The 26,445-nt window shown below is 47.7% G+C and overlaps 1 protein-coding gene across 1 annotated transcript in view; it reads right to left on the bottom strand.

The window, feature by feature from the left end:
• Window positions 1-26,445, bottom strand: part of LOC144162496 (uncharacterized) — a 130,433-nt gene that overhangs the window by 54,171 nt on the left and 49,817 nt on the right. The window contains exons 7-13 of the mRNA XM_077693061.1: window positions 17,252-21,007; window positions 13,288-13,461; window positions 13,054-13,134; window positions 11,207-11,409; window positions 10,941-11,105; window positions 9,525-9,608; window positions 9,326-9,453 (exon numbers count right to left, since the gene is read on the bottom strand). Coding sequence (XP_077549187.1) covers window positions 9,326-9,453; window positions 9,525-9,608; window positions 10,941-11,105; window positions 11,207-11,409; window positions 13,054-13,134; window positions 13,288-13,461; window positions 17,252-21,007 — 4,591 coding nt within the window. The remainder of the gene's footprint in view (window positions 1-9,325; window positions 9,454-9,524; window positions 9,609-10,940; window positions 11,106-11,206; window positions 11,410-13,053; window positions 13,135-13,287; window positions 13,462-17,251; window positions 21,008-26,445) is intronic.

The following is a 26,445-nucleotide window of genomic DNA, read 5'->3' on the forward strand; positions in this document are numbered from 1 at the left end:
TATAGCGCGGGTATGGTAATCACGGCGCAGGCTCTAGTGCGCCGTAAAGGTGACCGACAAAGATTATGTATTGACAGCAGACGCGAACGCCTGTGCACGCGCCCTTACTCTTTCACCATATCCCCCTCTCCATAACCCCCCCCCCCCTCCCTTGGAACACCGTATTACTCAGCGAAGTTTTGCGATTCCGGGGGTTTCAGTGGGCCCCACAAGGTGGCGGTACGCTCTTTAGCGATTCTTGTCTACATCGCTCTGTGACCGGAGATGATCTGCTGAATCCTAGCCATTTACAGCTTCGCTGTAAAAACAGTCGGCTACTGTACATCCAGTTCGGTTAAAGTCGACTTCACCACCCTACACAAATGGATTGCTAGCGCATCAAGCCACGTGTTGCATTGCGGGAGCAAAAGATGAAGTATGTAGGGAAAATTTCTGTGTCGATACGTCAACACAGCAAGCTACATGCATCTGCCCATCAACGAAGCGAGCTACAGAAGGGCGCAAAACAACATAGTAGAGAGACCGCGTGGAGAGAGCTGCCATCAAGTAGAGAAAGATGTCTCACAACGCTAGCGACGATTCATGGAAACGTCAAGTCAAAGAACGGCTCCCCACCTGCCCCTGCCCTCTCGTCGGTTCAGTCGCACACCGTTTCGGCAGGTCTCGTGACTCCCACCACCGCTTGTACGCGCTGCAGAACCGAGTCAGGTTTCAGTGCAAGGAGGCAAAAGAGGGAGGAATGGGAATGGTAGCGACAGAAATTCCGATAGTTGTAGAAAACAAAAGGAGTGACAAGCAGCCAATGCCGCAGTTGAAGCGAACAAACCTGACCACAAGAAGATTAGAATGCTAAGCAAGGGGCGTGCGAGAAACACCGCCTTGTGGACTTCTGAAGCCGGGCCGAGCGCATCAGGCCGGGCCTCTAGTTCGCGAGGGAGAGGCATGAGGTGTTCACACACTCTTAAATATCAGGTATTTTTTCTAGCGAATCCAACAACCAACAACAAATGTGCACGTGCCCAGACTGGCACCATTCCCACCGACCCAACACCACTCGCCTGCCTTCGTAGCACCAGCCGCATGCACGGCATTGGGTGCAACATCTAACAAACACAAATCCAAAACGTACTCCCCCCCCGATCAACCGCGACGTTCCTGTCCAAATCAACCCGTGCGGCCCCGCTCATGTGGATTCCCCTTTTGCCTGGGCCCAAGAAATGGGTTCTTGGAATCTCCCCTCCCCCATCCTCTCACTTATCAATAGGCATCGGAGCACCTCGCCTTGGATTTTGTAAATAAATGTGTTTAGCTGCAGGCTTTTATTGCCGATCACCACAAATAGACACTTTTTTTGTTCTCCATGAGCAGGCAAAAAAGACCGAGGACACCTAGCCCTTTTCGGAAGCATTGTCCACTTGGCCGCCGGAGACGCTTTGCTTCCGCCTCGCCATCTCGAAGGGCTTCTTCCTCTTGCTGCATGAAACGAGTTGCTTCGCGATACCCGTCCGCCTTACGCTTTTAAATGGCTTCGGTCGGTCTCCTAGGGGCTGCGCCACTGCTCGTTCTGGTCGCCATGTATTGGGAGGGTTGACGACGGTGGAGGATTTCGTTGTCTCTCCGCCCCCTTGCCTATGTTCTGCTTTCTTCCTTCATCTCAGTCATCTGTGGTATGCTGGAATGGATGACCACCTCTCGCCACTTACAATGAGTTCTGACTGGCCGCGCTCTTCAGGTCGCTGCTGCTCTCTGTGCGGCAGCCATAACCCCCCTACTCCCCACCCCCCGACTTTGACATCGGAGTGTGCAATAAATTGTACTTTATCTCTCTGATTTAAAGCGCGTGTCATGGAACGCCTGGCGTTATTAAACGCTTCCCGGACCCTCGGTATATGAGCCGTTTCGCTGTTACAGACGCCGACACCCACTTTCTCACTTGGTGGGCCATTAATGCTTTTGCATTAAACGCGCAATTTCCTTACTCTATAGAGCTCGATCTTATTCTCTCAAGGTAACTCAGGAATCCAAAAGAACATTCGCTGGCTGTTGATTAAGGCGCCATACCGCAACTTTAACAAAATTTCGCAAAAGAAAGGAACAAATCGTTTCGGGGGTAACCAAAAGCAGCCCAATAATACGCGAAGCGACACACAGTCTCAAAAACACAGCGTGATGTTTATTTTTACTCAACTGCTATCTGCAAACTGCCATGCATCCCCACATTTTAACACACCAAACGTACATGTGTTCAGGGAGAAGGATACGGCAGTTTTCAGGGAGAAGGATACGACAGATAAAGAGCATTTGAAAACGCCTATACAAGACCTAATTGGCTCGGAGGACACACCCTCCTGTAGGTCACACGTGCATGTCCACACCCACAATGAGCCATTATCGTGCTTCAATGTTCATTCGCGGGACCTGGGCGCCTTCAGTCCTCCCGGTGCAGACGGGGTCTTAGGTTGTAGCCGCCTTTCACGTGGGTACGTAACTCGTTTTCCATCGACGAAATTCGGACCCTGGCCGACCGCCGCAGCGCTGGTTTCTGTGCCACCTGGCTGTACCTCCGTGGCTGCGGCGCGACGTTCGACGTGCGGCCCTGCGGACGTGGCTGCCGTGGCCCCGCGGCAGGCTTCCTCGTATAGAAGGACGCGGGCTCGCAGCACGGCATACCGAAGTCCGGGCGCCCGGCTCGTTGATGGGCGTGCCTCGGCAGCTTGACGTGTGTCCCTCTTGGCTCCCAAAGGCTGCAGGGTGTCCTTTTTCTGAGCAGAAGTAGGCGTAGCTCCGGGCTGTCTACGCTCGTTCCGATGGCGCTTGTGCGAGGTAGCCGCCATTGTTTACTTTCTGGCGTTTTCAACGTTCGATTCTGAATTCTTTGAGTTCGAGGCTGAATTCTTCGGAGGCGATACCCGGCTCGTCGACACGAGGCACAATCGGATCACACACGCAATGCCCTGCTGAAGCGCCACCTTCGCTGAGCACGCCAGTTGTGGCGCCTGCATTCATCCTGTCCTACCCATCGACAATGCCATCATTGCCACCGGAGTACTTAACCACCTGGTTTGACATCACCGCCTCCAGTGGGCACGGGAGAGCGGCAGCAATGCAGCCGCCTCACAATCCGTTTTCTTTTCTCGTTCAGGTTAGTAGATACTCCTACTGCCAGTGAAAAAAAGTCAAACAATGCTTCCCTGCTCCTCTTCCCGTACCCCAGTGTTATTTTTACCATGCTTTGCGAATGTTTGTATCTTGTGAAAACGTTGTTGCTTTCATCCTGGCTTCATGTCGAGCTTCATCCTGGCCCTGATGATGTTACTAACAATCTATCTGGTGAGCTATCGAACGTTGTCAAAGCAATTACTGCTCATGTAGACTCGCGCCATGACGAACTTATGAAAATTCTTGATGAAGTTGAGTTGAGCCAAGAAGCGCTCGAGCACACGGTGTCCAACATCAACACAAGGCTAGTTGCTGTTGAAGCCCGTGTTAACGCCCTTGATCAGGGTAGTAACCCACGGTTAGAAGCCGCAACTAATGCAGTTCGCTCGGAAAATGCAGAGCTTCGTTGCCGCCTTGACGATTTTGAAGATAGAGCTCGCCGTGACAACTTAATATTTTATTGTGTGGCTGACAACCCAAAAGAAACATGGTCGCAGTCGGAGGAGCTAGTACGCACACTTGTTTCCTCTCATATAAAAGTTCAAATTGCGCAGGACGGAATCGAAAGGGCACATCGGCTTGGAACTTTTGTGCTCGATAAATGAAGACCAATAATAGTAAAGTTCTCGTCGTTCAAAGTAAAGGACGCCATTTTTGCGCTGAAAGGGAAACTAAAATCGACGGGAATCACTATCAGTGAGTACTTCTCTAAGCCAACTAGAAACACGAGGAAAAAGCTTCTCGACTTTGGGAAAGCCAGTGGGAAACAGTACTCCTTACGTTATAACAAGTTACTAATCGGTAAGAAATGTTTTGTTTGTTGTTCTCAAACTGACAGTGTCTATGAAATCAACCCCGGAACCGAATCTGTGTCGCCGATCAATATCCATGCTAATCAACCCAACTCTGTGTCGCCGATCAATACCCATGCTAATCAACCCAACTCCAGCACAAGTACGTCATAGCAATCCCGCAGTGGCAACCACAGTCCAGTAGAATGTAAGGTTTCTTTCCTTCTTACTAACATACGCAGCGTAATAAGCAAACGTGATGAACTGTCTTCAATAATCGTCGACTGGGATGCTAAAATAGTTGTGCTCACGGAAACGTGGTTGTCGAGCAAGATTCGTGATAGTGAAGTATTCCACACTTGCGGCGAATATAAGCTTTACAGGTCTGACCGTAATACCAGAAGTGAAGGAGGTGTTCTGATTGGTGTTTCTGTTGATTTACACTCGCACCTTGTTCCCATAAGGTCCTCTTTAGAATTTGTTTGCGCGTGCGTACGTTTCGGTCATAATGACGTTATTTTGTGTGCATGTTACCATCCACCTAACTCGTCTTCTGATTTTTGTGATACGTTGTATGATGCTTTAAACAATATCATTTGTTCGCTACCCTGCTGCCCCTATTTTTTTATTAGGGGATTTTATTTTCCTGTAACCTCTTGGATCGGTAGAGGTAACCATACTACCTCTTGCATACGTGAAGGAAATTTGTTTTTTAATCTTTGTAATGACTTTCACTTCACCCAAGTAGTGAAGGAACCTACACGTGTCCCTCTTACTTCCTCGAGTTGGCTGGACCTGATACTTACCACAACCCCTGATAAAATTTCTTCTCTTCATTATCTTCCTGGGTTAAGCGATCACAGCATTCTTCATTTTACTTACGATGTCCCTGCTTCAAAACAAGCAGCTTCCGCTAAAACCATAAGAGATTATAAATGCGGAGACGTGGCCGAAATCAATGCGGAAATGGAAAGTTTTACCGAGTCCTATCTGCGTAGCTTTTCTTTGCGCACTGTGGAAGAAAACTGGAGAGTATTTCAGAATGCTGTTGAATCCCTCATTAATAAATTTATTCCCCTGCGCACAATCCGATCATCTTTCCGCTCTCCGTGGTTCACCTCATCTCTTAACCGGTTACGCAACAAAAAGAAACGGTTGTACCGTAGCGCAGTATTATCTATAGTAGCGAAAGGTGGTCAGCCTATCGAAATGTAAACCTTGAATATAAACATGCGCTTCTTACAGCAAAACGTGACTTTTTTACTAAAACGTTGCCCTCTTTGCTGCATACTAACCCTCGTAAATTTTGGTCAACAGTGAATGGTTCTGAAAAGGACACGATCCAGTTGTGTGATCATGACGGTAGTATGATACCACCGGATGAGTGTTGCGTTGCCTTGCAAAATGCCTTTGTTCTTTCTTTTTGTAATCGTGTTTCTGCTGTGCTACCCAAAGTTGATAATGTGCATTTCCCGCCTATGGACCTACTTGTTGATTGGGTTGGCATTAGTAAATTAATTCAGAACCTAAAGGTATCCTCCCCCGGTGCTGAAGGTATCACTACGCAGTTTTTGAAGCTAACCGAAACATACTCGTCACTAATATTGTCAAAGCTGTTTTCGCAATCTTTGCAGTTTTCTGTGCTGCCGAGCGACTGGAAGGCGGGAAGGGTGGTGCCAGTTCCGAAGCAAGGTGATGCCTCCAACCCTTTTAACTATAGGCCCATTACACTCGCAAGTATCCCCTGCAAACTGCTTGAGCACGTAGTCCGTTCCAATTTGATAACTTTCCTCGAGGACAACAAATTTTTTGATAACCACCAGCATGGTTTTAGACAGTATTTTTAATGTGAAACGCAACTTTTAGTTTTCACTAACGATTTATTTTCCATAACAGACCGGGGTGCCATTGTCGATTGCATTTTTCTAGATTTTCAAAAAGCGTTCGATTCAGTTTCCCATCAACTTCTTTTGTTAAAACTTAGTGCTCTTAACATAGAAAGCAGCTTACTCAAGTGGATAGAGTGTTTTTTGTCTAACCGAACACAATATGTAAGTGCTAACAATTGTAACTCACCGTTGCAACAATTAACATCTGGGGTGCCGCAAGGTTCTGTGTTAGGTCCCTTACTCTTCCGAATTTATATTAATGACCTTCCTAACATCATTTCTTCTACAATTAGACTTTTTGCTGATGATTTCATGATTTATCGTGAAATAACTAACCCGGAAGATTCCGTCTCTATCCAACGTGACATTACTACCGTATCTTCTTCGTGCAATAATTCGCTGATGCAACTTAACGTTAACAAATGTAAAATAATGAGAGTTTCTTCTGGGGTTAAGCAGTATAACCCGTCTGAGCTATTTCCGTACGAACTTAACAATGTACATTTATCTTCTGTCTCTTCTTATAAGTACCTTGGCGTCCACATTAGCACTAATCTGCAATGGCATGAACATATTAATTATGTCACCAATAATGCTAACCGCACGCTTGGCTTCTTGCGCCGTAATTTGGCTCTTGCTCCAGTGTCTTTAAAACTCTTACTATATAAAACCCTTGTTAGATCAAAATTAGAGTATGCATCATCGATTTAGGACCCTCATATGGTGGTGTTGTCTTCATCCTTGGAAGCCATTCAGAACCGGGCTGCTCGATTCATTTTCACGAACTACTCACGAACCGCTAGCATCACGTCAATTAAATCTCTTAAACTCAGTGACCTTGCTGCTAGAAGGAAAATTGCGCGCTTGTGCCTCTTTCATAAGATTTACTTTACTAACCCCATTCTAAAACAGGCTCTCATTTCTGCTCTATCCTACAACTCCGCACAAAACGATCACAGGGGTTCCTAAGTGTCGCGCAAACCCCTACTTGCACTCGTCCATTCCCAAGACCTGCGACGACTGGAACCACCTTTCCGCCTCCATCGCCAGCATTCCGGATCCTACATCATTCAAAACGGCTGTAACTAATATTGTATGAAATGTTAACCACTCCTCTCTGTAACGCCTTCGGGCTTTGAGAGTATTTTAATAGATAAATAAATAAATAATAACAAAATGGCAGCGCTCAGAAATTTGCGTCGTCTTCCTCGCCCGGAAGGGCGCGTTCTGTCGATGCCAAACGGGCTGCCCAAAGGTAATTAGCTACTCGCGCCCAACGTTCCTTGACTCTTTGCTCGCAACTGCGATGCGCTCAGCAGACGCTGTACGAGTATATAAAAGCAATAAAGAACCTCCTATGCATAAAAAATAAGCAAGATCTGCATATAGCAACAAAAAGAAAACAGAAGTGAAGATAAAAGCAAAGAGATGAACTCGAGCTAATTGCTCATGAGAAAAAATGAGCCACTAGAGTACGAAATGAAAACAATATACTAGTATGACACTTTAATCAGTCGGGACTCGAAGCGCAAACTGTGTGAACACAGAATTGGATGGCAACAATTTAAAAGAGTACCGTTAATGGAAAGATAATGGGTGGAGGTGGCGCGTTTTTTGACTACTTCTCCCGCAGTCCGTGGAGCTAGGGCAAGAAACACGACGTGGCCTATGCACTCGACACTGATTGGCTAACAGGACACGCGAGCACGCGCTCGCCTTTTCGCCTTGGCTTGACTTGGCGATCGCGCATTTGAGCAGATGAGACGCCAGGATCGCGGGAGAGGCGGTGATCGCAGCATCCTCCAGAGGTCGAACGCCACGCAGCGCCGTGAATGTAGGTGTACGTTTCATGTACGCAAAACAATTTCAAAGCAATTTGACATATTTTTTTTCTTTGTAATGAAAATGAAATTTCTGCTAGGGCCTTGCTTTTGATTACTGCTACTATTTCAGCCGTAACTGCTGTACTTGAAGCGGTGTTTTCGTTTGCGCACAAATTAAGATGTAGGCGAAATAAAATAGTATAGAAAACCTGTCCCCCCATTTAAAAATAGCGTGTGTGTTAAGCTTAACACCAAATGACCAAGCGGCATTAACAGCATCGTAGGAGGCCCTGAGTAGCGTGAACGCTCAATGGCCCATTGCACAGGGAGGCATACCTGGTGAATGATGGGAGATCGACATCCCATTTACTTTACCCCGGCAACTCCACCTCACCCACGTGGCTAAAAGGAAAATTTATTTCATTGCGGGGTCAATAGATGGAGCCCATAGGCATTATCTTCCGTCAACAGGGCGAGCGACAGAACAGCGCAGAACCAGAGAGTAACAGACTGTGGGTACAGAGCTGCCTTCGAGAGTGGAGAGAGCTGCTTTCGCCACGGAACGCCAAGTAGAAGCGCGGCTCACCACCTGCCCTGCCGACGCGCCGGTTCGGTCGCAAGACGTCTCGATAAGTACCGCGACTTCTACCCCAGCTTATACGCGTTTTAGAATCGAGTCTGCAGCCAGAGTCGAGTGTTCGACGGCGACGAAAAGCTGACACTGGTTGACAACGAAAAGAGCGACCCACAGCCAATGGCCTTGCTAAGGCCATAGAGTTTCATACTAATATATACTAGAGGGAAATCTGGCGCCACTGTCTAGGGGCCGCGCTTCGGCGAGCGTTCCGTCATGTACCGGGCAGGCACGTTCCACTTGTCCTTGGCATGACTCATGAACTGGCTGAAAAGTTGCCTCTGGTTGCAAAACAGCAACAATATTACTGTAGAAGGCTCATCAAATTTTTATTGTAAAATTGAACCTCCAAAGAGACTAATTTGTAGAAGCTTCATGCACGATAAACAAGAAAAAAATGTTACCCTTTTTGTTGATTTTGGCTTCGAGACAAAAAAGAAGCCATATGGCCAGCTAAGCCAAGTAGGCGAGGAACATTGCTAGCGGCAATGGCGCCGCCCACGGCGGCCCGTGGCTGCAGCGACAGATTTCCCTCTAGTATTAGTATGACACTCTATGAATGGCTCCACATTATGACTCCATATGGAGCCATATGGCTCCATCATCCACTCCACCATCCACGAAGGGGAGATGCTGCCTTTTTTTTTTTTTTTTTTTTGATAGAGCACAACCCGCCACAATCTCGGGCGCATGTCTGGTACGCTCTCGAGGATAAATGGGGTGGTTTGTTTGCGCTTTGATAGAGCATGACTAATAATGGAATTCCGAAGCTGACGCTTTGAAATTCCATTGGTGTTGTACGTGGCGGACCGGCCCGTGTTTAGTACGCGTATTATAGGTGACTGTTCGCCGAGCTTAATACAGCCTACATAAGTAAGGAAGTGTAAATTTGGTCTCGTTAATTATTCTCTCTCGTAATTCCCGTGTCTATTAGTAGTACAGCCCTGAAGAACTAAACCTGCTGGCGCAGTTTTATACTCCAGTGCAAATGCGATGGAGAGCTTAATTCGCTGCACTGGGTGTTCTTACTTGTCAAAGCTGACGGTGATGTTGAGCACGTCTTGCAGGAACGACGCGGATGGCATGACAAAGTCAGCGTCCGACTCCACCACCGATAGCCCGTCCACCAGAGTACTCAGGAAGGAGCCTATATCGAACTGTGGGAGGGAAGACGAAATCGGACGGTCATCAACAACGACGATCTAATAAGGATTATATTGAACTTCACCTCTCTCTTTTTGTTGACGGCCGCGACGTTCTTCCGGTAGTGCTCCCCGGTATAGTCGGTAAGTCGATCGTTCTTCTCCACCATCTGCATGCCCACATAAAAGTACTGCTCACACCAGACCTAGGCGCAGTACGACCCGCAGGATGCCTGCTGCCCTTCGTACGCCGCCATTCGTCCCAGCGGGCACTATGATTCCATGGTTGCATTTTGATTGCATATGTGCGTCCGCGTGTGCGTGCGTGTGTGCGTGTGTGCGTGTGCGTGCGTGTGCGTGCGCGGGCGTGTGTGCGTGTGTGAGCGCGCGCGCTTTGAGTGCACACCACGGGGTCGTCATCATTCTTCCGAGACGAACGAGCTAAATATTCGGACAGTGCCGCATGTTTCGTTGACTCCTGTGGCGTGCTCAACTGTGGAAGGCTGTCCATTGAGGGAGGGCTGCTAAATACGTGAGGTACTGCGTGGGCGGAAGGTCTTCTCTTTGCAAAACTACATTTCCAAGAGCGTGTTCGTTTCTCGTAGACTTCCTCGTTATGGCTGCGCGATATTTTCCCCACCTGAAACGCATGTCCGCCCGCTTATGTTGCCTGAACGTTATGGTGCGCCCATTTGATTCGATGGTCTAAGTATGAAGGCGCAGCACGAGGCAGCAGCTCCGAGCTCTATGCGCCGCCCACTACAGAGCATGGTTGGAATGGAGTTTGATGCTTGCTTTTTCTTTGGAATTCACATAGGAAATACCAAAGAAAACGCAGAGAAAAATGCCGCATTCAAGCATCTAAATGTCATCGTGTCCATACTCCTAGCACTGTCATTAAAATAATACCGTAACATCAGCCGATGAGAACGCCTGCTAAGGGTGTTTTCTTTGGATCCTCCAAACTATGTTTGACCAGTCATTCTCCGTGATCAACTACAGCCTCCCCCTTCCCCAAAATCTAGATACAGGCGCTCTCTTTCCGATGAAAGCTTCACGGCTTCCCTTCGTACGGTCACTCGAGACAAGAGCTCAACTTCCGCGCAGTTATGAGAGAGCAAGAGAAGCGAGCCTACTCTCCCTGCTCCCGTTGAACAATGACAAATTACTCAAAAATAGGAGACTGCGATGCGGCAACCAAAACAAGACGAATTCTTTTTTTCTGTATAACGTTAATTTAGCATTTGTATTTGAAACGTCCTTATAATGGCATTTTATCAGCGATTTCACTATGCCAGCCTCATTTTCGTCACCTGATAGCAATTAACATACTTCCAGAACCACACAATAAACAATTTTGGAGCAGAGTTCTTTTCAGCCCACCAGAGAATCTAGCCTTCTTAAACGTTTCCAGTTCCCCGAGTGCCCCTTCGCAAGAAATATTTGCCCACCGGTGGCTGAAACCTTTGAAAAACCCAGGAGTGGGAAAAGTTTTCCCGTACCTTGTATACCTCGTAATCGATGTCGAGTACGGGCTCGGCTAGGGCCTGGATATTTTTGTCGCTGTTCACTAATGACATGGACTTGGTAACAAGCTTTTGGTACCTCGTCTTAAAGTCGCCCGCGAGGTAGACGTTCTCAGGTATCACCGTCCTGGGATGCTTTAGCTGTGGAAAGGAAGGCAGAAGCAAGTTATGGCTCACGTTAGCAGCAGCTCACTTACTCCTCCAGACGCGAACCGAGGGTGTAATTTAGCAATAAGGCGTACCACAAATATCCAGCCGGAACCGGTGGTATCGTCCACCTCGACGGACGGAATGAAGAGAGGGTGAACCCCGAGCTTGCGAGCAGCAAACGCCATGACCTCCGGTATATCAAGGTCCAACGGTTCTTCGTCATAAGGCCAGTCCGTGAGTCTGATGTCATCCAGGGCGGTTTGCAAGGCCACTGCTGGGTTCTTGATGAGAAAGCCTTCAAAAAAAGTCATAGGTAAAACAACTTCCGACGGTAATCCATCGCTTAAACATGTTAAACATATGTGCAGATTCAGTCATATCAACATTCAAAACCAATTGAATTTAGTTAGACAAGACACTTGAGACAACAGACAAAAAGGCTGGGAAATCTCAGGAATTTTACCGAACTTGCCTCAGTCCTTTAATTTTGGTTATTAACTTCTGCACAATGGCTGACGCCGATGAAAGCAACCCCAAAGGTGTTTTTTTTTCATCATCTTTTGGGTGTTGTAGGCGCCGAAGCTACAACTGTGCCACGAGGCGCACCGTAGGGGAATTAATTTTGGCTACCTGGAGATCTTTATCGAGTGCCGAAATCTTGACACACGGGCGTTTTTGCTTTTCGAGTTCATCTGAAATGTAGCCGCCGCGGCCGGGAATCTAACCCAAACCCTTGGGCTCAGAAGCACAAAGGATTGGGTATTTCTGCTGCCCACAGCGGTGGTTCAGCGGCTTAGACGCCGTGCTGCGCCCAAGAACGCGGGTACGGTCCTGGCCGCGCCGGCAGGTTTCCTGATGGAAGCAAAAAAATAAAAACCCCGTGTGTCGATATTCCGGCGCGCGTTAAAGATCGCCAGTTGGGCTAGCCCCATAGACCAGGTGTAGCTTTGGCGCGTTAAAACCTGATTTGCACTTTGTGCTTTTGTAGTTTTCTCCTATCAGTTAGATAAATAACCGAACTTCAACCCCTTACGTGAAATTGGCAGAGAGGTGGGGCCAACAGGGACACGTAGCAGCTAAATAAAGCAGGTACATGGGGGCCATCGATGGGTCACTTCGCTGGTTTTAATCATTTCTAGCACAGCAGAGTTTGTGGTAATACAGTTAACGCTACCAAACGCCAGCTTCCTTCGAAACCTCGTTTGTGAAAATCCGTACGGCCGCCCCTCAGAAGAATCGAGAATTCCGTTAGGCTGAAGTAATCGAATTCCCGCCCAACAATTTTGAACTAATTTCATCGTCCAAGGCAACAGCAGAGCCCGAGGCTGCGTAGTTGCAGAGCCTGTGTGCACTACTAGGTTCCGCTATGGGCTTGATGGGCGGTTGCCATACCCCTGGTTTCCGTTGCTTGCGTTCTGCATAGCGACAGCTACCGACTGGCCTTTTTGTCGCCGCCCTTCTTATTGCGTTGTAGTGATCCTAGGTAAAGGATGCTGGACATTCGATATTTTTAATCGCATATTTATCAGGGGTTTGAAGTCGCTTCCCGCCTAATAAGAGCGATGTGACGTACAAAAAAACTAACTTCTCTCACAAATCAAAGTTTAATATCGCCACCGTGGCTCTTTAAGGTAATGTTGCGCCAGAAAAGATCACATAAACACAGCTAGAATTAAAAGGACGATAAGTAGCGCCCATTCCTGCGTCCTCTTATTTTATTGTTCTCTCTCGCAGGTTCTGTTAGAACAGGTTACAACTCACTTGGACGGATGATCTAAGCTCGCCGGGCTAGTGATGTGACGAAGGAACTAGATAGCTAAATTAACCCATGCAAAATTGTCATTTTAGGCTTAAAGCCTAGTTTGGCTCACAGGTTATCGCGGAAGCAACTCAAGAGCTTTACCCATGAAACAACCTGGAATTGTTCCTTAACACTTACTTTTGTCGCTGCAACCCTGAAAGAGCTTCACAACATTGTAGAGCAGTGGATCTGAGTACGAAGCGGGATCGGGTACGTTTCCTGCGGCAGAAAGACAGGGAGATAAGAATACCCACGGCGAAGCGATTCACGTGCAAACTGTTCGAGGCTCAGCCACGCAGTGGTATAGTGCACATTAATTTGCCGAGAGGCGGCGAGGTGTAATAACGGCAGTGCGCCAACGCGCGTTCGTACCGTAAATAAATTCCATCGTTTTCTGCTCGGCCGTCTGCACGATAACGTCGTCCACGGAAACTTTTCTTCTGTTCTTGGGGTACGGGTGAGTACGTATCCAGCCACTGCACGAAAACTCGTAGAAGTTTGAGCACGGCTTCTGCTTCAAATCGGTGAATAGGTGGAGCCGACGGCCTGCAAGTTGCAAAGGATTGAGTTCAGTGATATACAGCCCCGATGTGCGCGCTACATTTTGTAACGCATGCAAACGCTCGTACAGACGGCAAAAGGTTACCGTTGAAGGGGCCACGAAGACAAAATACACGTTTGGTTCCATAAAAAGACCGCTTTGTCCCGATAACAGTGATACCAATTTTGTCGCAGCAAACCTCAAGCAAATAATCTAGATCATGGGGCTCTCAAATTGGGCTCCGCGGTCCCCAGGGGGTCAAGGAGGGCCTTCCAGGGTTCCGCCAGGACTTCCCCTTAACTATCTTCCTTCCGCCATTCATTTACCCTTTCTGCCAAACCTTGATGCCAATGCCAAAATGTGGCTTCGCTGCATGACATTTTGTCTCCGCGTAGCGCGTCTTTTAACGTGGGGCTTTTGTACAGCACGCTGGCTATGCAAAAAGCCAGACACACGAAAGGCAGCGTGTAAGTGTTTGCGACTTCTAGCTGCAAGAGCCAATTGTTTGACAATGTGACATGCATAAGCATAAGCGTCATCCTCGAAAGGCGGATATTGAGTATGTGTGGGTGACCTTATCAGCACGTCCAAAATGTTGTGACACGGATTAATCATCGTGGGGTTCTCCCTCACTTCTGCAAGTCCAGAAGGGGTCCCCAGCACACTCATGGTTGAGAACCAGGGATCCAGATATTCAGGAAAACAGATGAAGCAGTGGCGACTCCGCAGCCGCTTTCTGGCGAAGTCTATATATGACGTCACAGGTTGCGTTCCAATTCGCGGACAGCTTGGTAGACAGCTTACGAAGCAGTCTAATTAAACATCCAAAGGAATGAGAATTGGAAAGGCGCAGCGGTCACGAACGCAACACTACAGTAGCAACACCAACGCAGACGACAACCTCGTAGCAGACATGTTGAGAAACGCAAGCCGCAGGTTTCGTACATAATATTACCGTTATTATTGCAAACATTACGTGATTCAAAAGTTAAACAAAATCATCTTCACCACTAGTAAATTATACTAAACATTTCAATAAAAAAAGAAGTGCTTTTGGTACAACATTAATACGCAAAAAGGTGGCGCTGGCGTCACTTATTAGTTTAGGGTGTGTTCAAATTCCCCCTTTAGGCGGCTTTGTTACCGTCCCAATTCGAACGAAGCAGTCAACGAAGACTGCTTCGAAGAGACGGCATCAAAGTCAGTGACAATGCAGGCTACCTTCCTGTCTGAACTAATAAGTGACGCCAGCGCAACCTTTTTGCGTATTAATGTTGAAACAAAAGCGCTTGTTTTTTTATTGAAATATTCAGTATAATTTACTAGTGGTGAAGATGACTTTGTTAAATTTTTAAATTACGTAATATTTGGGACAATAACCAGAGTTACTCAATATATACCCAGTAACTCTGATAATAACGGTTATTTAAGAAAACAGCGTCTTGCGTTTCTCAACATGTCTGCTTCGAGGCTGTCGTCTGCGTTGGTGTTGCGTTTGGAACCGCTGCGCCGTTCCAGTTTTATTCCTTTAGTTAGACTGGTTAGACTGCTTCGTAAGCTGTCTACAAAGCTGTCCGCGAATTGGAACGCAGCCATAGATAGCGACCTGCCCCCGCACGCCGATTCCACGTGCCGAATTTGTTATTGCTTGTTTTTTTTTTTTTTTTTTAATTCTTTTGGACGCCACTGCACCGGCTAGCGCTGCATTTAATCCCCATCTCTCCGCTCTATACTCGTTTTGCCGGACTACTGTCGCTGTTCTTTCGTCTTTTTCTCAGTTTGTTGATCAGTCTTTGCCAATTCACACTAGGGGAAGTGCGCACTTTTGATTGCACCCGGTATGTGCTGACATGAGAGTTTTTAAACTCGAAATTGTTACTTGGCGAGGCTGGCGAAAGTGTGCACCCGGTGGCACCCGGGCAGCATTCACTGAACGCGCACCCACCCGGATATCGCCCGCAAAAAACTCTACACAGCTGCTTAACCTTTGCTAACGCGTTCCGTGGCCTTTCAAGCGTTTGATAGCGCGCGTACATCGGAAAGAATAAAACAACAAAAACATTAAGCGCGTTTCGTTCTACAGCACGAATGGAAAAAAATAAACAGGAAGAAGCACTTTGCGCGCAATGTTTCATTTAGTGAAACAAAACAAAAAGAAAAAAAACAATAAACCCTCCGCGCGCGGTAAATTCTTATGGGCTTACGGCGCGCAGCCCCGCTATAACACACATACAAAAAAAAACTACCGCGCGTCGGACATTTCCCGCGCAGTCTTGGCTGGCCTTCATCTTCTGTGTAGGCAGTGTTGCAGCAGCATGAATAACGATTCTTGGAAAAGTAGCTGCAGTGAGTATGATGCCGTGGTTGTAGGTTATAGTCGACTTAGGCAGGAAGCTCGGCAACAAATCTCGCCAAAAGAAACGCGTTCGCGAAAGAATATGCTAAAAGATCTTGCAATATTTTTGCACCGTACTTTCAATCACCATATCGTACGCGATGGTATTTGTTGCGTATACAGCTGAGCAAACCAGGAAGGCGCTCGATAAATTTATTTCAGGTAATTTGTTTTCACCAGGTTGCGATCGCTTTCGTACGGCGTCAGTGGCCCCAAAAAATTATCCCGATGATAACTTGTGCTCACCGCAAGCCTTGACTTGGGCCGGCTGCCATACACAACTTTGCCATTTGTTGGGCTTGGAAGCCACTCCGGCGAAGCTCCTACAAACGTTGCGCTCCCGTTATAGTGAAAATGCCGCAGTCGCTGAAAAGGTTGCCATCAATTAAAGCTCCCTTTGCTGGAAAAATGTGTTTTTCTGCAAGAATGACGGTGCTTCCATGAGCAGATTCGCCCTGTTGTGGTGTTTATACAAGTTTAAGCCCACGCTGTGGACTTTCGCACGTGCACAAGCTTCGCGTTAAAAGAAAGCTCCTCGACGAAAAAAAAACTCGACGAAGTCGACAAAGTTTCCGCACGTGTAAATGAATGAAAATGCTTGAAAATAAAGATTGCTAGTCGAGCAGGCGCTAGTGGTAGCAATGTTGTTTATTTTTGCACGTTGGCGTTTGTATAGTTATAAGGAACTGGTCTAGACTTGGCCGTGAATTCTCGTTGCATGACGGCATTATAGACAATGATCGGTACAATCCGCATTGATGAATACGAACGCTACATTTTATGCGAGCAGTCGCAGGCCCCACTGCGAGCGAAGCGAAGCTGGTGAGTTCGTGGATTAAAATTAGCCCCGCCTGCCGGAGCATACACGGCGACTTTTTTGCGCTCAGGTTCCCATTGTCCCCGGTTGCGAAAGCCGTGTCGTCATCTATGGACGTAAAAAAACGGTGTGTCACGCAGTTCGGTTGGCTGAGACATGAAACGCCGTCATTGTTTAAAGTTATTACGACAGTTGCGGCAACAGTCTGAACCCGGCCTAATTTTTTAGTGCTCGCCTCTATTGCGCCACTCCTGCCCATATTACGTCACTGTGGAACGAAATCTGAGGTCTTTTTATATTTATTGCTGTTTTTTTTGTTAAAAAACGTCTTGCGCGGCTGGACTAGAGCTGAGTGGATTGCCAAAGGCTGGTTACTTCAAACTGAACCAGGCTGTATTTTGTCTGCATGGCCTCTTTTTAAAAATTTCAATGGGTTAGCAGTTATTTTTTGTACCAGTTCTTCCGAAGGGAAGTAGCTAGCCCTATTACACATTCCATTCGTATTTTATGCGACTGTTTTTTCGTGTGAATGCTTCGTGGCAGTAACTGACAGGCCTAACGCCGAGAAAGGAACAAGCCTTACCTTCCTCCATACAGTCGGCAGTTGCACAGTGCACAGACACGGATGAATTGTCTACTGGATACAGAGTGACGCGTGGGGTCGAAGGGCTAGTGGGTGTAGTAGTGCCCGTGCTCTCTCTGGTTCCATTAGATTCGGATTCAGTCGTTGCACGTGTGGTCTCGTTGACGTCTCCCCCCGTCGCCGACGTGAGGGTCACATTATGGTGGCTAGTCGTAACATTGAGAAACTTTGCTGCTGTCACCGGACTGGAGGTCGTGTTTTCACCCGTGTTCTCAGTCACGTTCAAAACCGTAACGTTGCCATCTCCGCCCCAAGTCCGTCGCATGGCTGGAGCCGACACCACGGAAATTCTCAACGGGGCTCCATTGGTCTCGTCCGTCGCAGATGTAATTCTTCGTAGTGCGAGTAACCCTATTGTGGAACCTGTTGTCGAACGTAGTGTTGAGGAGCGCTTGGTTTTGGAAAACGACGTTGACGGCGATATGCGCCGTAGGCGCGGGCGTTCAGCGGACCATTCCATGGGCATTTTCAGCGGTGGCCTGGTTAGTGCAGCGTGCTTTGGTATTTCCCTAGGGCCCAGCCTGTGACTCCCGCGCTGTCGCCATTTCCGCTTGGGGCCAGGGTGCTGTTTTTGCAGCTTCGACAAATCCTTCGGCATTTGCCAAGGGTTCATGCCAGCATGCTGGTAGGTGCCATCTGAGATGAAAGTGTCATTCTCCTGTTCGGAAGACCATTCGGTGTCCCGTCTCGGCGCCCCTTTTCCGAGATCGCTTTGAATCCTCTTCCTCGGTGTTGCCTTTTCTGGAGTGTTACGTTTTCCCTGGAGATCATGTCGATGAGTGATTTCAATAGCTTTTATCCGTGGTTGGTATGAGCTTGCCGTCGTTGAAGGACTTGTGCCCCTTTCTGCTTCCCCGTAACGCTTAGCCTTTTCGCCAGCACTTGACGACGCGTCACGCCTTTGAGAACTCTGCTGTCCGTTGTCTGCTGACTTGGTCCCCAAAGCGGATGGCACTTTGACTTTACGGGTTGACTTTAAACGGCGTTTCCTCTTCGGATGTTTCACTGGTGGGTATCTATTTTCAAAGTGTCGCGTAGTCTCTCTCGTCATGCGAGATGCGGGTGTGCTTGTTGGTGGGGGTCTGGTGTCAGTGGGCATCGTTGTTTCTGGCGTGTTCCGAAGTGTGGGCGTGCCTACGCGAACGGTCGCCTTTTTTAGTACGCGCTTTCGTCCGCGCCTTGACATCCGGATGCGGCGCCTCGTGCGCTGCGTGGTCAGTGTAGTCTCAGTCTGCGCCACTACGCTTGCCGTGGACTGTTTCGCCGCTGGCCCCGTTACGTGACCTTCCTTCCGGCTGAGTGCAGTTAAATGGACGTCTTCCTCCGTTACGTTACCCTCAACACTTCCAGGCCCTGTAGTCGTTGCAACTTCAGACACGCTACCATTTTCGCTCGCCAGAGTCGGTGAACTACCGCCTAGCAGGCCCGACGTAGTGCTACCATTTTGTCGCGATGCTATCGCTTCGTCTTTAGAATCGGTGCTCAGTGACGTGAGAGCAGAATTATCGCCCGCATTGATGGCAGGTTGCCCTGTGAGGACATCAGAAACGCCCCCTTTTGTAAGATTTTCTTCCTGCCGCGTTTTATTTTCTAGTGTGCCATTTGTAGCCGCTAGCTCTTGAACTCCAGAGGCCCCCGACAAGTCGTTGGTTCTGCTAGGTGGAAGAGAAAAGACTGCCCCACTTGCATTCAGAGATACATTCAGTGGAGAGATATCAGTAACATTGTTACTTGCAGATAGATTTCCGTCATTTAATGGTACGCCTCGCTTTTTTTCGTTTGACTCCGTAGTGGTTGTACTTTTATCCCCAGCGATTTCCGAGCCGTTATTTAGGTTTATGAAGTCTGCGGTGCTAAGCATGGGTGAAGCGGTATGGCTTGAATTTTCAAATGGCGGAATGCCCTCTCTGTGTTTCGAAGAATTAACCTCTCGTGAAGCGATATATCCTGCCGATGAAGTGACATTTTCCTCATTCTGGGCTGGTACCGACTGCATGCCGTTCACCGCTTGTTTTGGAAGTGAGGTGTTTTCAATGTCCCCAATTCTAGATTGTGTGCCCGATGCAATCATTGGCGAGCTAAAGCTTCTTGCTGCGGTCACTGCAGAGGTCGGCGTCGGTTCTTTTTCACTAATTCGTCTGTCCACTTTGCTCCCGGTGTCAGTCACTGAAAAAACTCGCAAATCGGTTCTATCATTCGACGTGCTATCCAGCGGTGGTGATGCTGGCAACAACGTACTTCCATTTACTCGCAAATATGTGTCCGTATTGTTCCTAGAATCGATTCGAGGACTCTGTGAGGACGTTGAGGCTCCAGCTTTACTCAGGTTGTTCAGGCTGCTACCAGGGATCGGCGGAAGGTCTGAAAAGGGGCCTTTTGGCGTTTCACTTACTGCGAAACTACTTGCTTCGAGTGACATTGTGCTCGAAAGGGTCTCTAGTTTTCTTTCGTCATGCGCCGGAAGGTTCGCGTCGACAACTCCAATTTTCGCTCCCCCAGCCTCTGGGAAATGTTGCGGGCTCTCTGTCTGGACCGTGCCGGCATTTGGTCCCCGCGGGACGTCTTGTTTTGATTCACCTGCGCCAGCCACTGAGAGTTTCGTCGAAGTGTCCAGCGCTTTATGCGTCGGTACGTTGCGCGCACTCAAATTAAAATGGGTGGCGCTCTCTGGGGTTGATGGAGCTTTTTGTGGGGGTTCGTTGACGTCAAAAATGGGCACGATGCGACCGATTCCCCCCTGGGCATTGTCTTGGCGCGACGTACGACTGGTGGTAGGCCAAGACTCAACGGACCCACTGAACGGACCACCCCCGTGAACGCTGGACGATAATGCACCGGAGGAGCTTGCAGCCGTCGTTTCTGTGTCAAGCACAATGGCGCCTCGTGGCAGTGACCGAGCATCAATCTCAATCATTATTCCCCGGGAACTGCGCGCTGTCTGCGAAGTTTCTTCTGTTATTGGCGCCATGGGAATCACGTCCACTTTTCCTGATGGCATGATGGAAACCGGAGGCCGACTGGAGCCACCAGCAGACGTCCCCTCTGCAGTTTTCTTAAACGGCTGAGCTGCGGCCTCGGCAGATAAGTTGGCACTCAGGCTGCCTAAGCTGACAATGGTGGCGTTGGAAGCAGGAGTTTCCCCAGGACCACTGACGCTAATGACGACGGTGCTTTCGCTGCTGCTTGGTGATTCTGAGCTCTGCAGCGTCGTCGTCGAAGCCACCGGGAAGCCCCTTCGGCCAATGAAACGGCGCACAAGGTTTGGGGTGGGCGACGAGGTGGCGTTAGTGGCGAGCCAGATCCGGGGCACCCCGGTGTGCACAACGACGTCCTTGCGTCCCACAGCCGCCCTCCAGTGGAAGGTGAACGCATCGCGGCGGAAGGGCTCGTTCACTTCGGGCTCGGCCGACGGAGTGGTGACTTCCGAGTACATGCTGCCCTTGGAGCGCAGCGAGTCGAAGTTGAGGTCTGCGATTTCCATCATGGAGAGCTCGGTGGTCGGCTCGCCTGCAAAGGCCCGCCTCCCTGGAACCATGATCTGCCTGGTTCGAGGACGCGCGGACGCGTTGCGGGCCGCATCGCTGGCCACTCGAACCGCCAACGCTGGAAAACCAAAGGGGAAAACATCGACGCAGCTCGTGTATTTTTTTTTTTTTTTAGGACGGCGACGACTGATTTCAGACTGCGTGCATACCTCTGTGTTCCGACGGCTTCTTTAATGGAGGTGGGATGACCCCTGCACAGCGGATTTTTTTTATAGAAAACACGTGTTTCGTGATATTTTTCGTTGATGTAAATTTGTGTTATGCTCAAAGCCTCCTGAGAAATCGGAGAGGTATATCGCTATCAACTAAAGAAGCAACAAGAAAAAATTTCCTAACAAAGCAAAGCGGGAAAAAAAATATTTATGTTTGCAAAGCGCACTATCAAGCTAATAAAAATTTAGATGTAAGTAAAGTACGTTAAATGGAGAACAACAGTCATTGGTAAGATCAGTTCGAACGGGGTATGAATTGGGACATCAAGAAAAACAGTTTTTACTGAGAAATGAAGTGAAATTTAGCTGAAACTGATCACGCCGGACGCAGGATGGTGTTCTTTGTATCCCGTTCGAATTGACCTTTATTTGCAAGCCCCAAGCGAGCTTCAGTCAAGTCGCCCCATCGCAAGCACTACTATAGTCCGCTTGAAACGAGGTTGAAAGATGCGAGCACTTCAAAAAAAAAAAAATCCGACTTTTTGGTTCTCGGAGCACGGAGTTACAGCTCCAGCTACATCATGCCTGCGCAGTGAACGCGGAAGGACTGCATTGGGCCACCATTGTAGTTGTTACTGTGACCACACGCCGGAGCTATCACGGCTATTTCTAAAAGGTGATTAGGCACACGTGCCAGTTCATTTAGGCAATGAAACTCGACAAGGCTATAAGCGCTCAAGCAACGTCAGTGTCAACGTTTTGCCGGTATACGTATCGTCAGCTGGTGTACCTCAGTGACAGAGCGTTTGTCTTGCTTGTGAAAGACCCATGGTTCGAATCGCGGCCCCTCCACACACCACCATTTTTTCAGTCGCAGAAAACTAGTGTATCTGGGTGTTTTTATAGGCCACGACAGATGAACGAAGGATCGGCCGGGACTGTCGCCCTAACCCCTGGCGTTCTACAAACATTTCTCTTGGCAGCTATGAATGCGTAATGTAAGCCATCCTCAGCGCAGCGCACGAAGCAGCGCTGAAATGAAGAATAGCAGAACTTAACTTCTGTGTTGCGAAGTGACTACACGGGAGCGCTCACAATGACGGCTGACCAATATCAGCATAGATACAACCCATCTGGAAGGCTAGCATCTGAACGCAAACCGTGCTTCCATCCCATCCTCTTAGGCGAAATATGAAGAGTGCCTAAATAATTGCACGTCTGCTATTACAGCTGCTAAACACAAACATTTTCTAATTCGGCTTGCCTTTAGTCTTGAAATCCAATCCGGGGAAGTCTGGGACACAATTTCACCCCGCAATGCCGATAACAACATTTCTATACATGGGGATAGTCAAATGCCTCTTAGAATACAAAAGTGTTCGTCGGCATTGAATATGTATTTTGCGTCTGTTCATTTCAACATCCCCACAGTTCAAGATTTTGACTGGACATTCATGGTACCCATCGACATCACAGTTCAGGTGATTGCATCGCTCCTTACTAACCTTAAAACTTCAACTGCTGTGGGCATAGATATTATTAATTCTAAGGTATTGAAAATACAATGTTCATTTCAAGTCGGATCCTTTTGCACATCTTTCGACAACGTTTACCGCCAGGACAGTTACCCAATGATTGGCAAACTGCGGAAGTCGTTACGGCCCTTAAAAGCGCCCACTAACTTCCCCGATAATTCCCACCCCATTTCTCTAACCTGCATTTGTTGCAAGCTCCTCAAGCATATCATCGCCTCTCACCCTTACAATCACTCCTAATGTACCAATTTCTTTTTCCCTAACCGGCACAATTTTGAAAAGACTTATCATGTGGCACACAACTATTATAATTCGGTGTTGACTTGCACTTCAACCTGAATAACAATCTACAAACCGTTCGCATTTTTATGCGACTTTTCTAAGGTTTTTTACCGCGTCCCCCACTGCCGCTTTAACTCTAAATTTTCGGCCCTTTATTTAGATTCCTTTGCACTATCATGGCTCTGCGATTTCGTATTCTCACTCACACACTCAAGCTTTATAAATTGATGGTGATGCTGACAGGGATGATAGTCATGATAATAACTGCATTTATCATAACACTTAATAAGATGTGAAAACCTTCTCGAGTGATGTGCCGTGTTTTTCTTAGGAAAGTCGCAGCCGGTTGCACCGTGCGGGGGAGGTTACACACACACCACTGTTACTTAATTATAACGTAGGAAAGGCTATGAAAACTACCTATGATTACTGCGGACTATATCTTGCTTCACCTTATGACGGTAATTCGTACGAAATAAAGACGGTCCGCAAATGTCACATTCCTGCGGGAATGTTCTTTTGAAACGTCGTTAGGATATTTGGCACACAAATTCTACGCGGTGTTGACGGTTCAATACCTTTGTTCGCCAAGCTCAGTGAAGCGCTAAACTTGACGTCGCACTTTCGGAGCACACTTCCCAAAGATAAAGTGGCATTATACGCAAGACGGCTGTTTTCGCGACGAGTAGTCTTCGCTCGAATTGTCACGGGCCGTCTGCTATATTTTTGCGGGTGTTTGTGTGTGCAGTGCAACCAACACCTTTCTAAATGATTTATGCATACGGAGCGCGTGCGTTGCCCTGAATTCGAGCGGGCCCGCGCATCGCTTTCGCGTACTGGCCAATTATTCAAAAAAGGACTCAGCACACCCAAGAAGTAAGTGGATTGTACAGTGAACGGCTGTAAGTGCAGCCGTACACTGAATGGTGCGAATTTATTGCTGATCATGATGATGGTTGCATTTTAATGGCGCAAGGCCAACTAGGGCTAAGAGCGCCAAAAACAGAAGGTTAACTAGCATAGATTAAAAGCGAATACTAAAACTGATCAGCAACAGAGGTAAAAACAAATAAAGACAATGGAGATGGCTGGTGTATACAGGGCCAGGTTCTGGTTATGCATGATACGATATGAGATTCCAAAATTTAACTTCTGATAAATACTTAAAAACACATTTGACAGGATTTTTTCCTGCCACTGAGGTTTCCACCTTGACGGAGAGGTCCCGTACGTAAACCTTTTTTATCTCGCATTAATCCAAAATACATCCAGAGTTTGAAAATAGAACTGCTAACTCGCGATATTGCTTTACCACTGATCCACAGCGGCCTTTGTTTCAAACAAGTTCGTGTGAACAGCGATAATTCGCTAAGGAGATTACAAAAGGCGTAAAAAAGTTCCAGACTTTTTTTCTCAGTGTGCGAAAAATTCTACCGTACTATGCTCACTCAATAAGAGAAAATGATAGGAATGGCGAGACTGCGACCAAACGAGTGCGGTATACTGGTCGTATTAAAATATTGTTTTAGCATACTTTAGAGTTTATGAAAATGCAGAAAAATCCATGGTAATAGGCTTATCTTATGAAACGAATAGGGCTAAAATGTTACTTCTGGGAGTTTGATAACCCGTTTTACAGCTGGTTTCTCGAAACGAATTCGGCCGCCAGGATGGCTGCTGAAGCATTGATGTGATTGTAGGGTTTAACGCGCCGACGCAACGCAGGCGATGAGGCGCGGCGTAGTGGAGGGTTCCGGATTAATTTTAACTACCTGGGGATCTTTAACGTCCGCCGAAATCTCGTACACGCGGGCGTTTTTACTCTTCGCCTCCATCAGAAAAGCGGCCGCCGCGGCCAGGAATCCAACCCGCGACCTCGTGCTCAGCAGCGCAACGCCTTCACTGAGCCACCGCGCTGGTTGCTGCTGAAGCAACGCCGTTATGTCATCCGTTTTATAACGACAGTTCCTTTTTATCTACAGCAATGAATTCGATGAACTCTAGGCACTTCTGTAGAGTCATCTCAGCCCTTAAACGTGATATGATTTGCTTTAAAAATACCCCATACCTTAAAGTAGAGGGAAAGCTGGAGGAGGGGAGGGGAGCAGAGGTGACCGCCAAAACGGTTTTGTTTTTTGCGATTCCACACTGAAAAGTATAATTCGGTAACACGTAATACCTGAAACTGTTGTCGAATCGCCTTCGCGGCTAAACATACATGTTTTCCTTTAAGACCCTGCATTACAACCACGATCAATTACAACGCGAGCTGCAGAAGTTTCTATCGGCGCAGTATATGGGGGTAAGCAAATGAGCATCCCCGAACGTTTACAAAGCTCAGCTACAAATTAATTGTATATCACAAATATGGGACAGACCACACTGTAATAAAGACTTCTTTGGACGAACCTGATGCCAGTTCGATTTACCGAAAGACTTTACAATGCGAGTGGCAGTCGTTTGCCGATATCGTGCTCCTCCCGAAAGCGGTATCACGATTTAAAATGCGCTTCCCTAACGGCTAGCTTGCAACTGAGCACCGCGAACAATTGCTATGCTTCCCTCACGCCTCCCTTAGGCCCTTGTTACCCTGGGTACGTCTATCCGACAGGCCCGACTCGTTAGCTTAGCACTCATGCAACATCCGTAAAAAAAAAAAAAAAAAAAAAAAAAAAAAACAGAGGAAACAGAATTGACACGAGCATTCCGCGCTATTTCATAAAAAGTGATAGCTGTCTGCTTTACAAAGCGCCGTGTTGTGTCGACTTGGTGTGACAGCCTCTTTACGGCCTTATCTAACGTGCGATGTAGTGCCGCGGTCAAATGAAGCAAGGTGCTCCGACTATATGAGACACCCGCGCGGTCGAACCGCACGCTTCTACTGTGTGACCACGCTGTCGCCGGAGAATCCGAGCAGACACACAGCGGCTACCTGCAGAGGTTGCTATGCGACTCTACTAGATTCAAACGTACGGCAAAAAGTACGGCAATCAAATCAGAAATTCAATCGGGGATGGAAGAAAATTAAATCATTGGACACAGCAGAATGAATTTGGACAAGGGAAGCGCTGGAATGATAACGTCTTCATGTTAAACAACGGATTTAAATTTCGATTGCGGATGCCAGACTATTTTGGAAGCTTTTTTATATATCATAGGAGCATGTATGAAAGTGTAAATCCAGAATTACAACCGAGTATTCTGAAACTGAAGGGCTTAGATGACGTGTTTGTACAGTTACTTTTGGTAATTTATGAAGACAATAGGGTGCACCAGAGATGAAAGAGGCATAGATTAAATTAATATATCCTTTGAGCCCACTGCAGTTGATTCTTTACTTGCAAGGCTAAGTAAAAGCATTAAGAAAGTCAGTTGGGGTTCAACTTCACGCGTAGCGGACAAGGCAAAGCGGCAAACATTGTATTCCGGGAACATTGTTAAAACGCAGACAACATTATGCTGTATCTGCTGATAACCAGAGGGATATGCAAAAGCTCACAAATATTTGTGACCCTGAATTATTCGATTCCAGGACATGTGGGGGGAACAGACGACGCCATAAACTCTGCCTACCATCAGATAACGACTACCGATAACTATATATCACTGTGTCAAAGCTA

This window comes from Haemaphysalis longicornis, unplaced genomic scaffold, assembly GCF_048455015.1.
Source record: "Haemaphysalis longicornis isolate Haplotype H1 unplaced genomic scaffold, Haemaphysalis longicornis Haplotype H1 scaffold_1, whole genome shotgun sequence".
Taxonomy (NCBI): Eukaryota; Metazoa; Arthropoda; class Arachnida; order Ixodida; family Ixodidae; genus Haemaphysalis; species Haemaphysalis longicornis.